Source organism: Heteronotia binoei, chromosome 4 (assembly GCF_032191835.1).
Source record: "Heteronotia binoei isolate CCM8104 ecotype False Entrance Well chromosome 4, APGP_CSIRO_Hbin_v1, whole genome shotgun sequence".
NCBI classification, from domain to species: Eukaryota; Metazoa; Chordata; class Lepidosauria; order Squamata; family Gekkonidae; genus Heteronotia; species Heteronotia binoei.
In genome coordinates, this window is record NC_083226.1 from 170,392,083 (window position 1) to 170,412,457 (window position 20,375).

The 20,375-nt window shown below is 46.1% G+C and overlaps 1 protein-coding gene across 1 annotated transcript in view; it reads left to right on the plus strand.

Moving 5' to 3' along the window:
* Positions 1–20,375, plus strand: part of LOXHD1 (lipoxygenase homology PLAT domains 1) — a 320,016-nt gene that overhangs the window by 213,524 nt on the left and 86,117 nt on the right. Inside the window, exon 28 of the mRNA XM_060236607.1 lies at positions 9,095–9,257. Coding sequence (XP_060092590.1) covers positions 9,095–9,257 — 163 coding nt within the window. The remainder of the gene's footprint in view (positions 1–9,094; positions 9,258–20,375) is intronic.

Sequence of the window (20,375 nt, forward strand, 5' to 3'; positions counted from 1 at the left end):
CCAGCAGGTGCAAGTAGAGGAGTGGGGAATCAAACCCGGTTCTCCCAAACCTGGTTCTCCCGCACACTTAACCATTACACCAAACTGGACCTCCCCTAAGTGCTGGTGGACTCTTAAGTGTACATTTATTCTATGGAAGCTATGTGTTTTTTCTTCTTAATGCGTAAAGTGTGTTAATTAAGTTGTTATGCATTTCTTTTGAGTGGTTGTTAAGAAGAAGAATTGCAGATTTATACCCTGCCCTTATCTCTGAATCAGAGACTCAGAACGGCTTACAATCTCCTATATCTTCTCCCCACCCCACAACAGACACCCTGTGAGGTGGGTGGGGCTGAGAGGGCTCTCACAGCAGCTGCCCTTTCAAGGACAACCCCTGAGAGAGCTATGGCTAACCCAAGGCCGTTCCAGCAGGTGCAAGTGGAGCAGTGGGGAATCAAACCCGGTTCTCCCAGATAAGAGTCCACGCACTAAACCACTACACCAAACTGGCTTTCTTAAGCTGTATTACAGTCCTTGTTCATTATATAAAGCATGGATACTTAGTTATTTATTGACTTATTCTAGATCTACATGGGAGGGACCATGGCTCAGTGGTAGAGCATCTGCTTGGGAAGCAGAAGGTCCCAGGTTCAATCCCTGGCATCTCCAAAAAAGGGTCCTGGCAAAAAGGTGTGAAAACCCTCAGCTTCAGAACCTGGAGAGCCGCTGCCAGTCTGAGTAGACAATACTAACTTTGATGGACCAAGGGTCTGATTCAGTATAAGGCAGCTTCATATGTTCATATGTACATTTATAATTTGTACCCTGCTTTTTCTCCCCACCTGGGGACCCAAAGCAGCTCACAGTATTATTTCCCCCTCCTTCATTTTCTCATCTCAACAACCCTGTGAGGTAGGAAAAATCCAGTGCATCATTATAGGAGGGGGGAGACTTGTCTTGGCAGTACTGTGTGTAAAAAGGATCTAGGGGTCTCAGTGGAACATACATGAACTTGAGCCAGCAGTGTGATGCAGCGGCCAAAAAGGCAAACACAATTTTGGGCTGTATCAGCAGAAGTATAGTGTCCAGATCATGTGAAGTGATGGCAAGGCTTTTTTTGTAGCAGGAACTCCTTTGCATATTAGGCCACACACCCCTGATGTAGCCAATCCCCCAAGAGCTTACAGGGCTCTTCTTACAAGGCTTTCTCTCAGCTCCAGGAGAATTGGCCGCATCAAGGGTGTGTGGCCTAATATGCAAAGGAGTTCTTCTACCAAAAAAAGTCCTGAGTGATAGTATTGTTTTACTCTGCTCTTGTAAGACCTCACCTGGAGTATTGTGTTCAGTTTTGGACACCGCAATTTAAGAAGGACATAGACAACCTGGAACATGTCCAGAGGAGGGCAACGAAGATGGTGAGGGGTCTGGAGACCAAGTCCTTTGAGGAAAGGTTGAAGAAGAAGAAGAAGAAGAAGATATTGGATTTATATCCCGCCCTCCACTCCGAAGAGTCTCAGAGCGGCTCACAATCTCCTTTACCTTCCTCCCCCACAACAGACACCCTGTGAGGTGGGTAGGGCTGGAGAGGGCTCTCACAGCAGCTGCCCTTTCAAGGACAACCTCTGCCAGAGCTATGGCTGACCCAAGGCCATGCTAGCAGGTGCAAGTGGAGGAGTGGGGAATCAAACCCGGTTCTCCCAGATAAGAGTCCACGCACTTAACCACTACACCAAACTGGCTCTTGAAGGAACTGAATATTGTAGTTTGCAGAAGATATGACTTAGAATCATAGAATCATAGAGTTGGAAGGGACCTCTTGGGTCATCTAGTCCAACCCACTGCACAATGCAGGAAACTCACAAACACCTCCCCCTAAATTCACAGGATCTTCATTGCTGTCACATGGCCATCTAGCCTCTGTTGAAAAACCTCCAAGGAAGGAGAGCCCACCACCTCCTGAGAAAGCCTGTTCCACTGAGGATTCACTTTAACGGTCAGAAAGTTCTTCCTAATGTTGAGCCGGAAACTCTTTTGATTTAATTTTAACCCATTGGTTCTGGTCCTACCTACCGGGGCCACAGAAAACAATTCCACACCATCCTCTATATGACAGCCCTTCAAGTACTTGAAGATGGTGATCATATCACCTCTCAGCCGCCTCCTCTCCAGGCTAAACATCCCCAGCTCCTTCAACCTTTCCTCATAGGACTTGGTCTCCAGACCCCTCACCATCTTCGTCGCCCTCCTCTGGACTCGTTCTAGCTTGTCGATATCCTTCTTAGAATGTGGTCCCCAAAACTGAATACAATACTCCAAGTGAGGTCTTACCAGAGCAGAGTAATGCGATACCATCATATCACGTGATCTGTACACTATACTTCTGTTGATACAGCCCAAAATTGCATTTGCCTTTTTAGCCACCGCATCACACTGTTGAATCATGTTCAGTATATGATCCACTAAGACCCCTAGATCCTTTTCGCACATAGTACTGCTAAGACAAGTCTCCCCCATTCTATAACCATGCATTGGATTTTTCCTACCTAAATGCAGAACTTTACATTTATCCCTATTAAAATTCATTTTATTGATTTTAGCCCAGTTTTCCAGCCTGTCAAGGTCATCCTGTATCCTGTTTCTGTCTTCTTCTGTGTTTGCAACCCCTCCCAATTTAGTATCATCTGCAAATTTAATAAGCATTCCCTCTATTCCTTCATCCAAATCATTGATAAAGATGTTGAACAAAACAGGTCCCCGGACAGATCCCTGAGGCACTCCACTTATCACTCCTCTCCAAGAGAATGAGGAACCATTCACAAGAACTCTTTGGATGTGATCTGTCAACCAGTTACAGATCCACCTAACGGTAACAGGATCCAAACCACATTTTACCAACTTGTCAATGAGGATAGTATGTGGAACCTTATCAAAAGCCTTACTGAAATCAAGATAAATGATGTCTACAGCATTCCCCCGATCCAGCAAGGTAGTCACTTTCTCAAAAAAAGAGATCAGGTTAGTCTGACATGACTTGTTCTTGAGAAAACCATGCTGCCTCTTAGTAATCACATTCATTCTTTCTAAATGTTCCAGGACTGACTGTTTGATGATTTGTTCTAAAACTTTTCCAGGTATAGCAGTCAAGCTGACGGATCGGTAGTTACCGGATCCTCTTTTTTCCCCTTCTTGAAGATAGGGACAACATTCGCCCGCCTCCAATCTTCCGGCACCTCTCCTGTTCTGTTCTTCAAGAATTCTCAAAAATAATAGCCAGAGGCTCAGAAATTACATCCGCAAGCTCTTTTAGAATCCTTGGGTGCAATTCATCTGGCCCTGAGGACTTAGTTTCATTTAAAGAAACTAAGTGTTTATGTACTACCCCTACGCTGATCCTAGGTTGGAACTTCATACCCTCCTTATATGTTCTGTTTTTGCCATGTTGAGCACCGTTCCCCTCAGAAGAGAAGACTGAGGAAAAGTAGGAATTGAGCAGTTCCACCCTCTCTTCATTACATGTTACAATTTCACTTTCTTGCCCTTGCAATGGGCCTACCATGTCCTTGCTCTATTTCTTACTCTGAACATAACAAAAGAACCCTTTTTTGTTGTTTTTAGCATCTTTGGCCAGCCTAAGCTCATATTGAGCTTTAGCTTTCCTAACTTTTTCTCTACAAGCACTGGTGATTTGTTTACATTCATCCTTGGTTATAAGGCCCACCTTCCAATTCCTAAAGGTGTCTTTTTTATTTCTCAAGTCTTTAGAGAGCTGTTTATGGAGCCACTTTGGCTTCTTTAGGCTTTTTCCATTTTCTCTTCTCATAGGAATCGTCTGTGGTTGCGCTTTCAGTATTTCGCTTTTAAGAAACTCCCACCCTTCTTGAACTCCCTTCCTCCTAAGTATTTCTGACCATGGGATTTTACCCAGCATAGTTCTAAGTTTATCAAAGTTTGCCTTTCTAAAGTCCAACCTATAAGTCTGACTACGTATAGCTTTTCCCTTCCCTAAAATTGTAAATTCCAAAATTACATGGTCACTACAGCTCAGGGTGCCCACTATTTCCACTTCTTCAATCAATTCTTCCTTGTTGGTGAGAATCAAATCCAAGATAGCAGATCCCCTTGTTTCCTTCTTCACTTTCTGGAAAAGGAAGTTGTCAGCAAGACAAGTCAGGAATCTATTTGACTTTTCATTTTTAGCAGAGTTGGACTTCCAACAGATGTCCGGGTAATTGAAATCTTCCATGATCATGGTATCCCTTCTCTTGGAGAACTTTGCAATCTGCTGTAGAAGTATTTCATCCAAGTCCTCTGCCTGACCTGGTGGTCTATAAGACTTAGAGGTGATACAATCACCACCTTTAAGTCCTTGAAGGGCTGTCATATAGAGGGTGGTGCACAGTTGTCTTCTGTTGCCCCAGAAGGTTGGACCAGAACCAATGGGTTGAAATTAAATCAAAAGAGTTTCCGGCTCAACATTAGGCAGAACTTTCTGACTGTTAGAGTGGTTCCTCAGTGGAACAGGCTTCCTCGGGAGGTGGTGGGCTCTCCTTTCTTTTAAGAAGGATATAGACAAGCTGGAACAGGTCCAGAGGAGGGCGATGAAGATGGTGAGGGGTCTGGAGACCAAGCCCTATGAAGAAAGGCTGAAGGAGCTGGGCATGGTTAGCCTGGAGAGGAGGAGGCTGAGAGGTGATATGATCACCATCTTCAAATACTTGAAGGGCTGTCAGATAGTGGATGGTGTGGAATTGTTTCCTGTGGCCCCGGAAGGTAGGACCAGAACCAATGGGTTGAGATTAAATCAAAAGAGCTTCTGGTTCAACATTAGGAAGAACTTCCTGACCATTAGAGTGGTTCCTCAGTGGAACAGGCTTCCTCAGGAGGTGGTGGGCTCTCCTTCCTTGGAGGTTTTTGAACAGAGGCTAGATGGCAGTCTGACAGCAATGCTCATCCTGTGAATTAGGCAGAACATGAGAAGGTGGACAGGAAGGGGGGAGGTATTTGTGAAGTTCCTGCATTGTGCAAGGGGTTGGACTAGATGACCTTAGAGGTCCCTTCCAACTCAATGATAATTTGATCCTAGGTAGGTTAGGCAGAGAGTAACTGACTGGGCCACAGTCACTCAGTGAGCTTCCCTGGCAAATCGAAGCTGTCCAACATGTGGCCCAGGGGCTGAATCAGGCCCCCAGAGAGCTCCTATCCAGGGGTGTCAGGGGTGTCAAACATGTGGCCTGAGGGCTGAATCAGGCCCCCAGAGGGCTCCTATCAGGCCCCCGAGCAACTGGCTGTCATCTGCTTCCTTCTCCCTCTCTCTCGCTTCCTTCTGCATCAGAGCTTGCTTTGCCAGGCATGCTCAATCGCACAGGAGTTATAGAGCAAAGCCTCTAATTTCTCCATTGGCTGAGGATCCTTCCTTGGGGAGGAAGTGGGAGGGAGGCTGAGCTTGCTTTGCCAGACTCATCAATTGCACAGCAGAGCTACTGAGCCAGGTCTCCTTTCCTTCTATGGCTGAGTCTCCTCCCCTTCCTGGTCCTCTGGAGAAGGAAGGAAAGAACCAGAGCTTCCTTTGCCCAGTTCCCTGGATCCCATGGGAGAAATACAAAGAAAGCATCTTTAAGGCCAATGATTGTTAATGTTTTAAACATTTTTAATTTTTTTTTTAAAAAAAACCCCAAACTTTAACTGTGTTTATCTGTGCCCTTTATAAAGTTTATATCTCTTCTAGCTGGCATTACCTTTTATGACACTCACGGCCCGCCCAGCAAAGTCTCATTTATGTCAGATCCGGCCCTCATAACAAATGAGTTCGACACCCCTGCACTAGGTTGTTTTGTTTGTGCTGAGATTATAGTTTTATAAGGGCTGTACTATTGCTTTTATTCTTATTTATTTATTTATTTCAGTTTACATCCCACCCTACCCCGCAAGCGGGCTCAGGGCAGCTTACCACACTCGATAAAACAACCAGTAATCGTTCAACAATAAATAATAATTTCATGAAATTAACAGTTGCCGTTAAAATTCCCGATAGCAGTATTAATAGCATTCTTGTGACCGTCTTAGACTGTGTTGCTGGGCAGGTGCTACAGAAATATTTGAAATAAATATGTTCTGGGCCACAGCCTCTCCAAACACACGCAACAATCAAATTTAGTATATATAGAAGAAGAATAAGATATTGGATTTATACCCCGCCCTTCACTCTGAATCTCAGAGTCTCAGAGTGGCTCACAATCTCCTTTATCGTCCTCCCCCACAACAGATACCCTGTGAGGTGAGTGGGGCTGAGAGTGTTTCTGACAGAAGTTGCCCTTTCAAGGACAACTCCTACGAGAGCTATGGCTGACCCAAGGCCATTCCAACAGCTGCAAGTGGAGGAGTGGGGAATCAAACCCGGTTCTTCCAGACAAGAGAGCAACAGCTGACCCAAGGCCATTCCAGCAGATGCATGTGGAGGAGTGGGGAAACAAACCCGGTTCTCCCAGATAAGAGTCTGCGCACTTAACCACTACACCAGGGGTGTCTAACTCGTTTGTTATGAGGGACGGACAATGTTGGTTTGGGCTGAGTCATGTTGGGCCAGGCCATGTATGTACCTATTTAAGATTAGGTAGCAGAGAGATACACATTTTATAAAGAACACAAATATATATATATATTTTAAAAAACTTAAAACATGCTTAAAATGTTAGCACTCTTAAAGGTGCTTTCTTTGTATTTCTCCCATGGGATTCTGAGAGAGCCTGGCAAAGCAAGGTATTCCTCCCCAAGAGAGGAGCCTCAACCAATGGAGAAAATAGAGGTTTTTGCTCTGTAGCTCCTGTGCAATTGAGCAAGCCCTGCAAAGCAAGCTGTTATGCAGAAGGAAGCAAGATATAGGGAGAAGGAAACAGATGACAGCCAGTTGCTTGGGGGCCTGATAGGAGCCCTTGGGGGGCCTGATTCGGCCCCCAAACTGCATGTTTGATGCCCCTGCACTACACCAAACTGGGTCTCACATGTGTCTGTGTAGCAGAGAGCTGCTCTGCCTTCAGAAACATGGAGAAACTGAGCCTCAAAAATGTCCTATAGCAGGATCTGAAAAGTTGATACAGCCAAACGTTTTAAATAATATAAACCAGCTGGGTCCAAGCGGGCCCTGCTGACTACTAGAACTTCACTAACGATAAGAGAAGGCGTCACGGTGTATATAATAGCCGCAGATGCAAAGAACAATTCCTATGTGCTGTATAGATTATTCCTGTAATTAAACTCTACTGTTATCAATTATACAATTTCCAAAGATAATGTACTAATGATTCCCTAGGAAGGATTCTTCACAATAACACTCAAATATATGTGCTGATGTCCGGGGGGCAGGGGTGGTTGAGCAGGAACGCACAGGAATGCATTCTGACTGGCTTGGCATCAGGGGGTGTGGCCTAATATGCAAATGAGTTCCTGGTGGGATTCCCCCCACAATGCCCCGCATGTAACGATGGTGGCATCAGGGGTGTGGCCTAATATGCAAATGAGTTCCTGATGGGATTCTCTCCTACAGAGTGGCCTGTGTGGGATGATGGTGGCACCAGGGGTGTGGCCTAATATGCAAATGAATTCCTGGTGGGATTCCCCCCCACAAAATGCCCCGCGCGCAACGATGGCGACATCAGGGGGTGTGGCCTAATATGCAAATGAGTTCCTGGTGGGATCCGCCCCACAAAATGCCCTGTGTGTGACGATGGTGCTGTCAGGGGGTGTGGCCTAATATGCAAATGAGTTCCTGATAGGATTCCCCCCCTACAAAGTGCCCTGTGTGGGACGATAGTGACATCAGGGTGGTGTGGCCTAATATGCAAATGAGTCCCTGCTGGGCTTTTTCTGCAAAAAAGCCCTACTGATGACTATATAGACCGCAAAGTCCATCCCCACGTCTGAGGCTATTACTAGAACTTTACCTCATAAGATAGTTCAGCCCCTGGGTACAAATACGGATCTGGCAGTGACATACCATGGGCCGGATGATAGATAGATCCATCCTGGGTGCAGGTGTTAGGGAGGTGCCTAAGAGAGTGAGGGGATCATGGCCTGAAAAAAACACTCATTTTTCTGAGTGAGATGCTGGCAAGGTACTCTGGCACCAGGGATTGCCCATTTAGAAAACACAAACAATTTTCTGTCTTTCAGTCTGGCTTGATATTCTTTTTTTAAAAGCCCACCTTCTGAAAACCCTGTCAGTTTGGTGTAGTGGTGAAGCATGCGGACTCTTATCAGGGAGAACTGGGTTTGATTCCCCACTCCTCCACTTGCAGCTGCTGGAATGGCCTTGGGTCAGCCTTAGCTCTTGCAGAGTTGTCCTTGAAAGGGCAGCTTCTGGGAGAGCCCTCTCAGCCCCGCCCACCTCACAGAGTGTCTGTTGGGGAGGAAGGAGATAAAGAAGATTGTAAGCCGCTCTGAGACTCTGATTCAGAGAGAAGAACGGGGTATAAACCTGCGGTCCTCTTCTCCTTGTTGTTCTTCTTCACAGTTCCAGGGGTTGGATGGGGCTTGGGAGACATCCTCATTGCCTCCTTGCCAAATCTTAAACAGATCCCCTGCCTCTTGAAAAACAACAACGACCGTAACTTTCTCTCCACCCCTTCCTCACTTGACGGATGCCCCTTCCTTTCTAATGGCCCCGATCCTTGTGTGTTTACTCTCAAGTAAGCTCCACTGTGTGCTACCCTGTGCTCTGTGTATCAAATACTCTAGACCACGAGTGGCCAAACTTGCTTAATGTAAGAGCCACACAGAATAAACGTAAGATGTCTGAGAGCCGCAAGACATGAATGTCAGATGTTTGAGGGAAGGATGGAAGGAAGGAAGGAAATAGATGGGAGTGGAGGGAGGGAGAGGTCAAAAGAAAGCAACTTTAAATGTATTCTCCAAGCCACCAGCTGGCTTGCCTTAGATAAGTGATTTCAAGAGACAAGTGCCTGCTCCAAGCTGGCCAATGGGGCAGTGGGGGCTTTGAGAGCCACACAAGATGTGTGAAAGAGCCACATGTGACTTCCAAGCCACAGTTTGGCCACCCCTGCTCTACGCACACCACTGGGTTGTGGTACCAAAGAGCTTGTTTGTTTTCTGTTCACGCCAGGGTTCCGAAAAAACCACCTTTCCGTGCGACAAGTGGTTAGCAAGATCCGAAGAGGACGGCGAGATCATGAGGGAACTGGTGCCGTCCCGAGTCTTTACCGAGAAACTCCTGAAGGATGGGACGCTCAAACAGATCGATGAAGTAATTGAGGACGCCCTAGAAAGTACGTGATTCGCCACTGTTGTCCTGATAAGGATACCTTTCTGGAAGGGGTCACTTGGTAATGACCAAGGCTGGTTGGCGAAGCCAGAACTGTTACTCCTTCCTGCTGGTGGGACACCCTTGAGTATGCTGCGGAATACTATACGGTATATGATAATCTGTTACATCTCAACTAACCTTTTATTGGGGAATATTAATAGCTCAAAATGGTAGGCCTACGAGAGGGTGAGGTGAGCAAGGATCTCTGTCAATGTTTACGGAGCTAGACCACTGAAAATCCTTTGGTTAAATAATGGATTTTATTGTAGGTTTTCAAATAGTTATATCCCAATCAAACAATTTCAAGCATGCAAAAGTAATACAGTGGTTAGCTGAATAAGTAAGGATGGGAGGGGGGGTATACAATACCTAAATCTTGCAGAGTAGGTTCAGTCAGAGGAAACATGAGGCCTATGGAGACAGATTTCTCTTGAGAAGAAGGGGGGCGGGAATGAAGGCAGGAAGGGATGGATGGAGGGGAGAATGCCAAGGAGACTGAGAGGATGGGAAAATTCCTCGAGGGGAGGGTGGAAAAATCTAATCTTGACAGGTAGGGTTGCCTGTTTTTCTAAGGTCAGTTATGTCACATCAAGTGATTCAATTACCCAATGAGGAAGCAGAGTGTCACACCAATGGAAAATCGGGGTGTCATATGTTGAATATCCAATCAGAGATCATTGTGTCATAGACCCATACCCCAATAGAGGAATTTTAATTACGCTGGCCATATGAGTTTTTATGGCCCTGTTTTTCCAAACTGATTCCTTTTAAGCTCCCCAAAAGTGATAGATTTCGCCCTAAATATCAACATGGATAGGCATCCATCAAGTGTTCAGGAGACTGGTTGACTTTGATAGCCTTAGCAGTAATTAAAGAAAAATAGAAATTCTATTAGGTCAGATTCCCTGGCAGAAATGTGAGACGAGTTTATAGGTATGCCACACATTCACACAAGATGGCCACTTACCCCTTAGCCTTTGTGTGTCTGCTGTCTTGCCCTGAAGAATAACAGAACATATATACAAACCATTTGTTTGTGTTGCAGGGCTCTGGTAACCCTTATATTGTTTTTATGTTTTGAGAACAAGACTTAAAAGGTTGCCAAGCGGAGTGAAGGAAATTTTACAGCTCTGCCCACTTTGCCGTCTCTTTTGGCCTGGAATTGTTCCTTTCTAGGAGCAGAAAGATGCTGTTTAGCCTTTCAGCACAGCCCCCAATCATGCCAGCCTGCTTGGGGTCTAGAAGGAACTGGATTTGTCTCCCTTATGTGCAAGAAAGACTATTCCAATTCAAATGGGCATTGCTGTGTCATATTGATATTCTAGGGTTACATTGCAATATATTCCAGGGGTGCATGGCTTAGGAATCAGTACAGGAGTGTCTTTCTGGATATCAAACTCCCCTGAATATAAGAACATGTAAAGCTGTCTTGTACCTAAAAAGTCACAGAGGATCTCTGAGGTAGATGATCTTCCTCTTGAAATCCTTTGGGAACTGTCAGGGACTAAACCTGAGACCGTCTGCTTGCAAAGCGGGTGCTTGATCACCGAAACATGGCCCCTCCCACTCTCCACTGTGAACACTGTAATGTATTAAGGGGGAGACATAAGAAGAGCCCTGCTGAATCAGACCAGTGGTCAATCTAGTCCAAGATCCTGTCTCACACAGTGGCCAGCCAGTTCCTCTGGAGGGCCAACAATAGGTCATAGAGACCGAGGCCTCCATAAGAACATAAGAAGAGCCCTGCTGGATCAGAACAGAGGTCCATCTAGTCTGACATCCTGTCTCACACAGTGGCTCGCCAGTTCTTCTGGAGGGCCAACAGCAGGGTATAGAAAGCAAGGCCTCCATAAGAACATAATAAGAGCTGTGTTGGATCAGACCAGTGGTCCATCTAGCCCAGCATCCTGTCTCACACAGTGGCCAACCAGTTCCTCTGGAGGGCCAACAACAGGGCAGAGAGGTTGAGGCCTTCATAAAAACATAAGGAGAGCCTTGCTGGATCAGACCAGTGGTCCATCTCATCCAGCATCCTGTCTCACACAGTGGCCAACCAGTTCCTCTGGAGGGCCAACAACAGGGCAGAGAGGTTGAGGCCTTCATAAAAACATAAGGAGAGCCTTGCTGGATCAGACCAGTGGTCCATCTCATCCAGCATCCTGTCTCACACGGTGGCCAACCAGTTCCTCTGGAGGGCCAACAACAGGGCAGAGAGGTTGAGGCCTTCATAAAAACATAAGGAGAGCCTTGCTGGATCAGCCCAATGGTCCATCTAGTCCAGCATCGTGTCTCACATGGTGGCCAACCAGTTCCTCTGGAGGGCCAACAACAGGGCACAGAGACCAAGGCCTTTGCCTGATGTTGCCTCCTGGTACTAGAATCCAGAGGTTTAACGTCTCTGAATGTGGAGATTGTTTTTAGTCACCATAGCTATTAGCTGCTGTTTGAAAACCAGCGCTTGTCGGGTCTGTGATAAGCTGACAGTACACTCACTCGCAAACCCCAGCTTACTAATTTGAGATATGCACAATAGTCCTTTACAGTCAGGTTAAATTCTTGGTCATGTAAATAAATGGAAAACAGCATCGAGTGAAGAGGCTTCTAATTCTTGGCATCAACAGCTTGTATAAACAAGGGCTTACGGAGCATCTTTAAAAGCAAACCAAATATTGAACAAAGAGCTTCCACAACAGAATCATCTTCATTGGTGATTTTTTTTTCTTCTTTTCCCCCTCAAGTACTCATTTGGACGCAGCTGAGTTTACTTTTCAAGTTCAGCTCGATGCTTTCAAGCCGACCCTTTTTGGAAAATGAGGACGTGCTACATGAGATCAAACCCTTAGCCGCGTATTACGTTCCTAGCTTTGTTTCTTTGCACTTTGAGCACGTTGAAGGGATGTTGCTGTAATTTAGAGGCGATTGAGGGAAGCCAGCTGACAAGCGCCTGATGAACCTCATCAAGCCAACCTTGTTTCTCCAACGACAAAAAATATACAACCCTTGAGATCGTTTTTTGGGCGCAGGGAATTGAAAAGAGAGTGGGAGAAAAGATGGGCTACTCTTGCCAATTTTCATCTCGGCAATGGAGCGACATGCAGAAAGGGATCTTTTGTTAAATGCTGGGGTGGAATTCTAGCAGGAGCTCCTTTGCATATTAGGCCACACACCCCTGATGTAGCCAACCCTCCAAGAGCTTACAAGGCTCTATTTTGTAAACTCTTGGAGGATTGGCTACATCAGGGGATGTGGCCTAATATGCAAAGGATATTATATTCCTGCTGGAATTCCACCCCTGGTTAAATTATCTCAGGAGGAAATGATAGACAGATAGGAGAGAGCGCTCCAGTTCTCCATTATAGCCAGTTTGGTGTAGTGGTTAAGAGTGTGGACTGGGAGAACCAGGTTTGATTCCCCACTCCTCCACATGCAGCTGCTGGAATGTCCTTGGGTTAGTGATAGCTCTCGCAGGAATTGTCCTTGAAAGGGCAGCTTCTGGGAGATTCCTCTCAGCCCCACCCACCTCACAGGGTGTCTGTTGTGGGGGGAGAAGAAATAGGAGATTGTAACCCGCTCTGAATCTCTGATTCAGAGAGAAGGGTGGGGTATAAATCTGCAGTTGTCGTCTTCTTCTTCTTTTTCAGATAGATAGATAGATAGATAGATAGATAGATAGATAGATAGATAGATAGATAGATAGATAGATAGATAGATAGATAGATAGATAGATAGATGATAGATAGATGGATGGATGGATGGATGGATGGATGGATGGATGGATGGATAGAGAGAGAGAGAGAGAGAGAGAGAGAGAGAGAGAGGGGGGGGGGGAGCTCCTTCCAATTTCAGCAGAGAATCCCAGGTTAGGTCAGCTTTTTACACTCTCAGGTGAGTAACTGTGTTAGTTTGCTGTAGCCAGGGCTTTTTTTGTAGGAGGAACTCATTTGCATATTAGGCCACACACCTCTGATGTAGCCAATCCTCCTGGAGCTTCCAGCAGGCCCTGTTAAGAGTAGGGCTGCCAATCCCCAGGTGGCCAGGAAAGAAAGCAACAGCAAAAAGTTCTTTATAAGTCCGATTCGTTACTGATGGCAAAATTTTACTTTGACAAATCCAGGTTTGCTCAGTGTAGATCCAAGCGGGCAGCCCTGTTGGTCTGAAGCGGCAGAACAAAGCAAGAGTCAAGTGGCACCTTTAAGACCAACAGAGTTTTATTCAGACGAGGAAGTGAGCTTAGAGCGCACGAAAGCTTACATTCTGAATAAAACTTTGCTGGTCTTAGAGATGCAACTATGCCGAGGATACGTCAGCAACAAGTTAAAGCAGGGGTGTCGAACTCATCTGTTATGAGGGCCGGATCTGACATAAATGAGACCTCGTTGGGCCGGGCCATGTCGGGTTGTGCTGAGCCAGGCCAGGCCAGGCCGGGTGTGTACCTATTTAAGATTGAGTAGCAGAGATACAAATTTTATAAGGAACACAGACAAACACATATATATTAGGGTTTGTAGACTCTTTCGGGATCAAGTGCCGTGTTCTACTGGAGAAAGTTTTTCTTCCAGACGTTTCGTTCTCAGCTGCGGAGAACATCCTCAGTGGCGTTGCAGCCGGAGCAGGCGCTCAGACCTTCTTGGCTGCTGCGCATTGAGTGAGGCCAGGGCTGCTGGAGAGCTACCAATTGCCCTTTCACCACACCCCCTCCAGCCTACAAATAGCAGCTCTCCAGCAGCCCTGGCCCCACTCAATGAACAGCAGCCAAGAAGGTCTGAGCGCCTGCTCCGGCTGCAACGCCACTGAGGATGTTCTCCGCAGCTGAGAACGAAACGTCTGGAAGGAAAACTTTCTCCAGTAGAACACGGCACTTGATCCCGAAAGACTCTACAAACCCTAATGATGTTACCAGCTGTGAAAACCTGAAATCTTTGAAAACACATATATATATTTTTAAAAACTTAAAGCATGCTTAAAATGTTAGCACTCATTGGTTTTAAAGATGCCTTCTTTGTATTTCTCCCATGGGATCCAGGGTACTGGACAAAGGAAGCTCTGGCTCTTCCCTTCCTTCCCCAGGGGACTGCGGGGGGTGGAGACTCAGCCAATAGAAAGAAGAGAGGCTTGGCTCAGTAGCTCTGCTGTGCGATTGAGAGAGCCTGACAAAACAAGCTATTCCTCCGCCCCCCTTCCTCCCCAAGGGAGGAGCCTCAGCCAATGGAGAATATAGAGGTTTCGCTCTGTAGCTCCTGTTCAATTGAGCAAGCCTTGCAAGGCAAGCTGTTATGCAGAAGGAAGCAAGAGAGGGAAAAGGAAGCAGATGACATCCAATTGCTCGGGGGCCTGATAGGAGCCCTCTGGGGGCCTGATTCGGCCCCTGAACTATATGCTTGACACCCTTGAGTTAAAGTACAAACACCAGCTTACAGGCATAACCACTCTGTGTCTCTGTTTCGCATTACAGCTTTATCCAAGCTACAGGGTTTTTCTTTGCCAATGTTATGCTTCACTCTTCACACTCAATAAATAACTTGCTCACACTCAAGCCAACAATTTAATGGTTGGATTGAGTGTGAGCAAGTTATTTATTGAGTGTTAGGCTTGTAAGCTGGTATTTGGACTGGTTGCTGAAGTAGCCTCTGCATACATTGAGCAAACCTGGATTTCTCAAAATAATTTTTTTGCCATCAGTAAAGAATTGGATTTATAAAGAATGTTTTAGTGAATTAGTCTTTATTGGAATTGAAAGTAAAGGCTTATGGTGCACGGAGCAGTTGCTTTTCTTCCTTGTCTCCTATCCGTGTGACTTTTTTTTTAAACCATTTTAGACTTTATTGGTAACATGCAGACCAACGAAAAAAAGAAAGGAAAAATACATTTAAAAAAAAACAGAGTAAAGAACACATACAATATATACTGGAGCGCAAGGATCAAACTAGTTAAGTAAGAACTTAAAAGTAGATAAGGATGGAATATAGGGCATGTAAACTCGTTTGATCCTTACGCTCCAAACTAGTTTACATGCACCATATTCCATCCTTATCTACTTTTACGTTCTTACTTTTTCTTAGGCCTACTTTATTTTAATTCCATCTCTTTCCTATCATCAATCAGCAGTATTTTAGAAGCCATCTGTTTCGTAAATTAACCTACCAACTTCAACCAATCATATAAAGGCTTCCAGGTTTCTTGACATTCTTGAATATTCCCCTTCCTTCCATTTAAGTGACAGAAAGTCCAGTTCAGCTGCTTCCAACGATTTCTGGAGAAATTCCTCTTTTCTTGGTATCTGTTGTGTTTTCCAATACCTAGCATAAATTATTCTTGCCGCTGCTACAGCATGCAGTAAAAATCTATTTGTGAATTTGGGCAGAGAGTTCTGACATAACATTCAACAAATACAACTCAGGAAGATGTTGAATATATATTTTCAATGTTTTTTTGAGCCAGCTATGAATTTGACCCCAGCATTTCCTAGCCTTATTACATTGCCACTACATATGATAAAAGGTACCATTTACCCTCTTGAACTTCCAACATTTATTGGAAGTATTCAAATACATCTTAGATAATTTCTCTGGAGTAATGTACCATCTATACACCATTTTATAGAGGTTTTCCTTAAAAGTGGCCGATCTTGTAAGTCTTATATTCTCTCTCCACAGCTTCTCCCATTCTGATAGTTCTATAGCATGCCCAGTATTTTGTAGAAGAAGATGAAGATATTGGATTTATATCCCGCCCTCCACTCCGAAGAGTCTCAGAGCGGCTCACAATCTCCTTTGCCTTCCTCCCTCACAACAGACACCCTGTGAGGTAGATGAAGATATTGGATTTATTTCCCGCCCTCCACTCTGAAGAGTCTCAGAGTGGTTCACAATCTCCTTTACCTTCTTCCCCCACAAGACACCCTGTGAGGTGGATGGGGCTGAGAGGGCTCTCACAGCAGCTGCCCTTTCAAGGACAACTCCTGAGATAGCCATGGCTGACTCAAGGCCATTCCAGCAGCTGCAGATGGAGGAGTGGGAAATCAAACCCGGTTCTCCCACAGTTAACCACAACACCGCACAGTTAACCACAACACCAAACTGGCTCTCCATTGTGTATCCATTTTCTCATACTTTCCTTAATAATTTCATCCTGCATTCTCATCTCTAATAAAAAATTATAATTTTTTTATGAGTTTCTCATTGGTTCCAGAAATTATAGTATCAAATTCATTCGTCTTTTTGGCAAATCCGAATTCCTTATCACTCTTGCATCTAGATTTCACTCGCATTTTTGTCCACCGTGTGTTTTTTTTTCTGTTCCACAATCCCTGACTTAGCGACAGTGATCCACGCCACGGTCACCTCGAGACTGGATTAACGCAATGCCCTCTACATGGGGCTGCCCTTGTTTCAAACCCGGAAGCTCCAACTAGTGCAGAATGCTGCATCCGGGTTGTTAACGGGTCTTCCCCTACGGGAGCACATTCAGCCTGTGCTGAAAGTGCTGCACTGGTTATCTATTGCATACCGGATTCGTTTCAAGGTGCTGGTGCTTACCTTCGAAGCCCTATGGACCTGCATACCTTAGGGATTGCCTTTCCCTACATGTTCCCCGGAGAGCACTTCAGCCAGGGTCACAAAACCTTCTCTCAGTCCCTGGCCCTAAAGAGGCCAGGCTCATGACAATTAGAGCTAGGGCCTTTTCTGTAGTAGCCCCACACTGGAGCCTCCAAACCAGGGGATCCCCTGCCCCCATCTGGGGATTGGCAACCCTAGAAAAAATATCTGGACCACCTCTTGCAATCTGCTTCATATAGAACTAGGGTTGCCAATCCCCAGGTGGGGGCAGGAGATCCCCCGGTTTGGAGACCCTCCCCCCCCCCCGCTTCAGGGTCGTCAGAAAGTGGAGGGAGGGGAGGGAAATGTCTGCTGGGAACTCTTATTATTCCCTATGGAGATTTATTTCCATAGAAAATCCTGGAGAATTGATCTGCGGGTATCCGGGGTTCGGGGGCGGGGTTGTTTTTTGGGGTAGAGGCACCAAATTTTCAGTATAGCATCTAGTGCCTCTCCCCAAAATATCCCACAAGTTTCAAAAAGATTGGACCAGGTGGTCCAATTCTATGAGCCCTTATAGAAGGTACCCCTATCCATTATTTTCAATGGAAGGAATGCATTGAAAAGGTGTGCCGTCCCTTTAAATGTGATGGCCAGAACTCCCTTTGGAGTCCCATGATGCTTGTTACAGCCTTGATCTTGGCTCCACCCCTAATGTCTCCTGGCTCCACCCCCAAAATCCCCAGATATTTCTTGAATTGGACTTGGCAACCCTATCTAGAACATCTGATCCATTAAGATCTGCCTTACGGAGAACACCTAGCTGGAATTGCAAGACAACACGCTTAAGATCATAGCACCTGAAATGACATTTTTTTTATGTTTTAAATTGCTTTTATTGCTTTTACGTCTTATTATATATCTATATTCATGCACATGCATGACCGCGTGATCCGCCCTGAGCCTGCCTCAGTGGGGTCGGGGGGATAGAAATAGAATTAAATAAATAAATAAATGTGGGGGCAGGGGATCCCTCGATTTGGAGGCTCCCCCCCCCACTTCAGGGTCATCAGAAAGCAGGGGAGGGGAGGGGAATGTCTGCTGGGCACTCCATTATTCCCAATGGATTCCCATAGGGTATAATGGAGAACTGATCTGCAGTGTTCCCTCTAAACTGAGTTAGTGTGAGCTAGCTCATAGTTTTTTTAGCCTCCTGCTCACATATGTTTGTCTTAGCCCAGGGAAAATGGCCCCAGAGCAAACTAATTGATGCAGTCACTCACAACTTTAATGCCAGTAGCTCATGAAGTACAGTTTTTGCTCACAAGACTCCACAGCTTAGAGGGAGTATTGAACATATATGAACATATGAAGCTGCCTTATGCTGAATCAGACCCTCTGTCCATCAAAGTCAGTATTGTCTTCTCAGACTGGCAGCGGCTCTCCAGGGTCTCAAGCTGAGGTTTTTCATACTTATTTGCCTGGACCCTTTTTTGGAGATGCCAGGGATTGAACCTGGGACCTTCTGCTTCCCAAGCTGATGCTCTACCACTGAGCCACCGTCCCTCCCCTATTGCTCACAGGGTTATTTTTTGTGGGGAAATGGAGGCAGAGAGTACTTTGCTTTGGAGTCCTGGCTGGGGAGAAAAATGGGATATGATGGGGGTATAGAGTTGGTTATTATACTCAGCTTTTCACTACCTGAAGGAGTCCCAGAAGGGCTCACAACCTGCTTTCCCTTTCTGTTTCCACAATAGGTACCTTGAGAGGTAAGTGGGGCTGAGAGAGCCCTGAGAGAACTGGGACTGGCCCAAGGTCACCCAGCTGGCTGCATGTGGAGGAAGAGCGGAGAATTAAACCTGGTTCTCCAGATTGGAGTCTGCCACTCTTAACCATGACACCATAGCTGTGATCAGACCTTTTTTTTTTTGAGCAGGAGCACACAGGAATGCAGTTCTGGCTGGCTTGGTGCCTGTCGGAGCGGGAGTAGCAGAGTGAGGGAGATGACTTGCCCGACACAGGGCTTCAGGAAAGAAAATCAGGCTTACACGTGCAACTAGTGCCAAAAGGTGTATTAACATATATACACAACAAGTGCTCTCTTGTGCAGTCTATACAATATCACCTCCACGGACAAAGTGCTTCGCCTAACCACCATCTCACAGGGAGAGACCTGTGTGATGCACACACAGATCATATATAGTCCAAGCAGCCAATCCTGGCCGTGCTGACTCAGCAGATTGCATCACTTGGCTTCTGCCGGCTCAAGCCGGTCTGCTGATCAGGTCACTGTGACCTAGCCTGGCAGCTAGATCACCAGCTGTCATACTGTAGCTGTCAGACTGGGTTTATGTAGATTCTTGCTCCAACACACCTCCTAATCTATTTAAACCCAGTGCACCAAAACACTTTACACAGTTTACATACATGTCCACCAGCAACATTACAGTTCATATTTACGTAGCTCGGAACCCTTTCCGGAATTCGTTCAGGAACTCATCATGATTGTAAAACACATCATCGTGTTCCTGTTCAGCCAGCTCTTTCAGACGCTTGGCTTCAGCCTCCTTCTCCCTTGCCTCGCACTCTGCCACCCAGGCTTTCCATTTCTTAGCCTTTTCTTTTAACATTTCCTCAAATCCGGGTGGGTCTGGATTGACAGTCAGAGTGACATAGGGACACTTGTACCTAGCGGGACGTTGGCCTTTGGTGGACCTGGCAGACACCCGTGGCCCTGTGCTTGGACCAGCTTTGTCTTCTTCGGGTTGCTCTGTTCCCACCTCCTGGGCTGGTTGCTCTGCCCCTGTAATTGGGTGTTGAACCTCCTGACTCTCACACTTTACCTCCAGTTCCTGCATTTGGGGCTCTGCCTCCTGACTCTGCTCGTCAGGCTCTGTGCCAGCATTCGGCTCACCTTCTCCAGCCCCACTGGGTGCCACCTCCTGGGCTGGAGTTCTGGGCTGCGCTCCAACATCGTTATCGCTACTTGGCAGCAGGACAAATTGTTTCTGCAAGGAGTGCAACCTTGGCCAGCTGCTTTCTTCATTGAACTGGGCACTCTTACTAAGCGTAATCTTGCTTTTGCTATTGCAGAAACGATAACACCTGGCCCTTGGCTTGTAGCCCAGAAAAATTAGGCTCTCTGCCCGGACATCCCCCTCCCCGCTACTCGTGGAGTGGATGCCAACCCGAGCCCGTGACCCAAAGACTTTTAAAGAACTCAAATCTGGGGTCTTGTTCAACAGTAACCTGTAAGGCACATTTTTCACAGTATTACACCAAACCCTATTTTGCAAAAAAACAGCTGCATGTATGGTTTCTGCCCAATAGGTCATTGGCAGTTGTGCATCCTCTAACATGCAATACATCACATTCTGCAATACAGCCCCATGCCCATTTTCTCGGGGCGTTGCCGGGTTCGTCAGACGGTGGGCGATGCCCTTGTTCTCCAGCCAACGTTTCATCTGGTTAGATAAGAATTCCCCCCCTCTGTCGGTTTGTACAGCCAGGAGATTAACCCCTAATTGTCTCTCCACTGCTTTGAC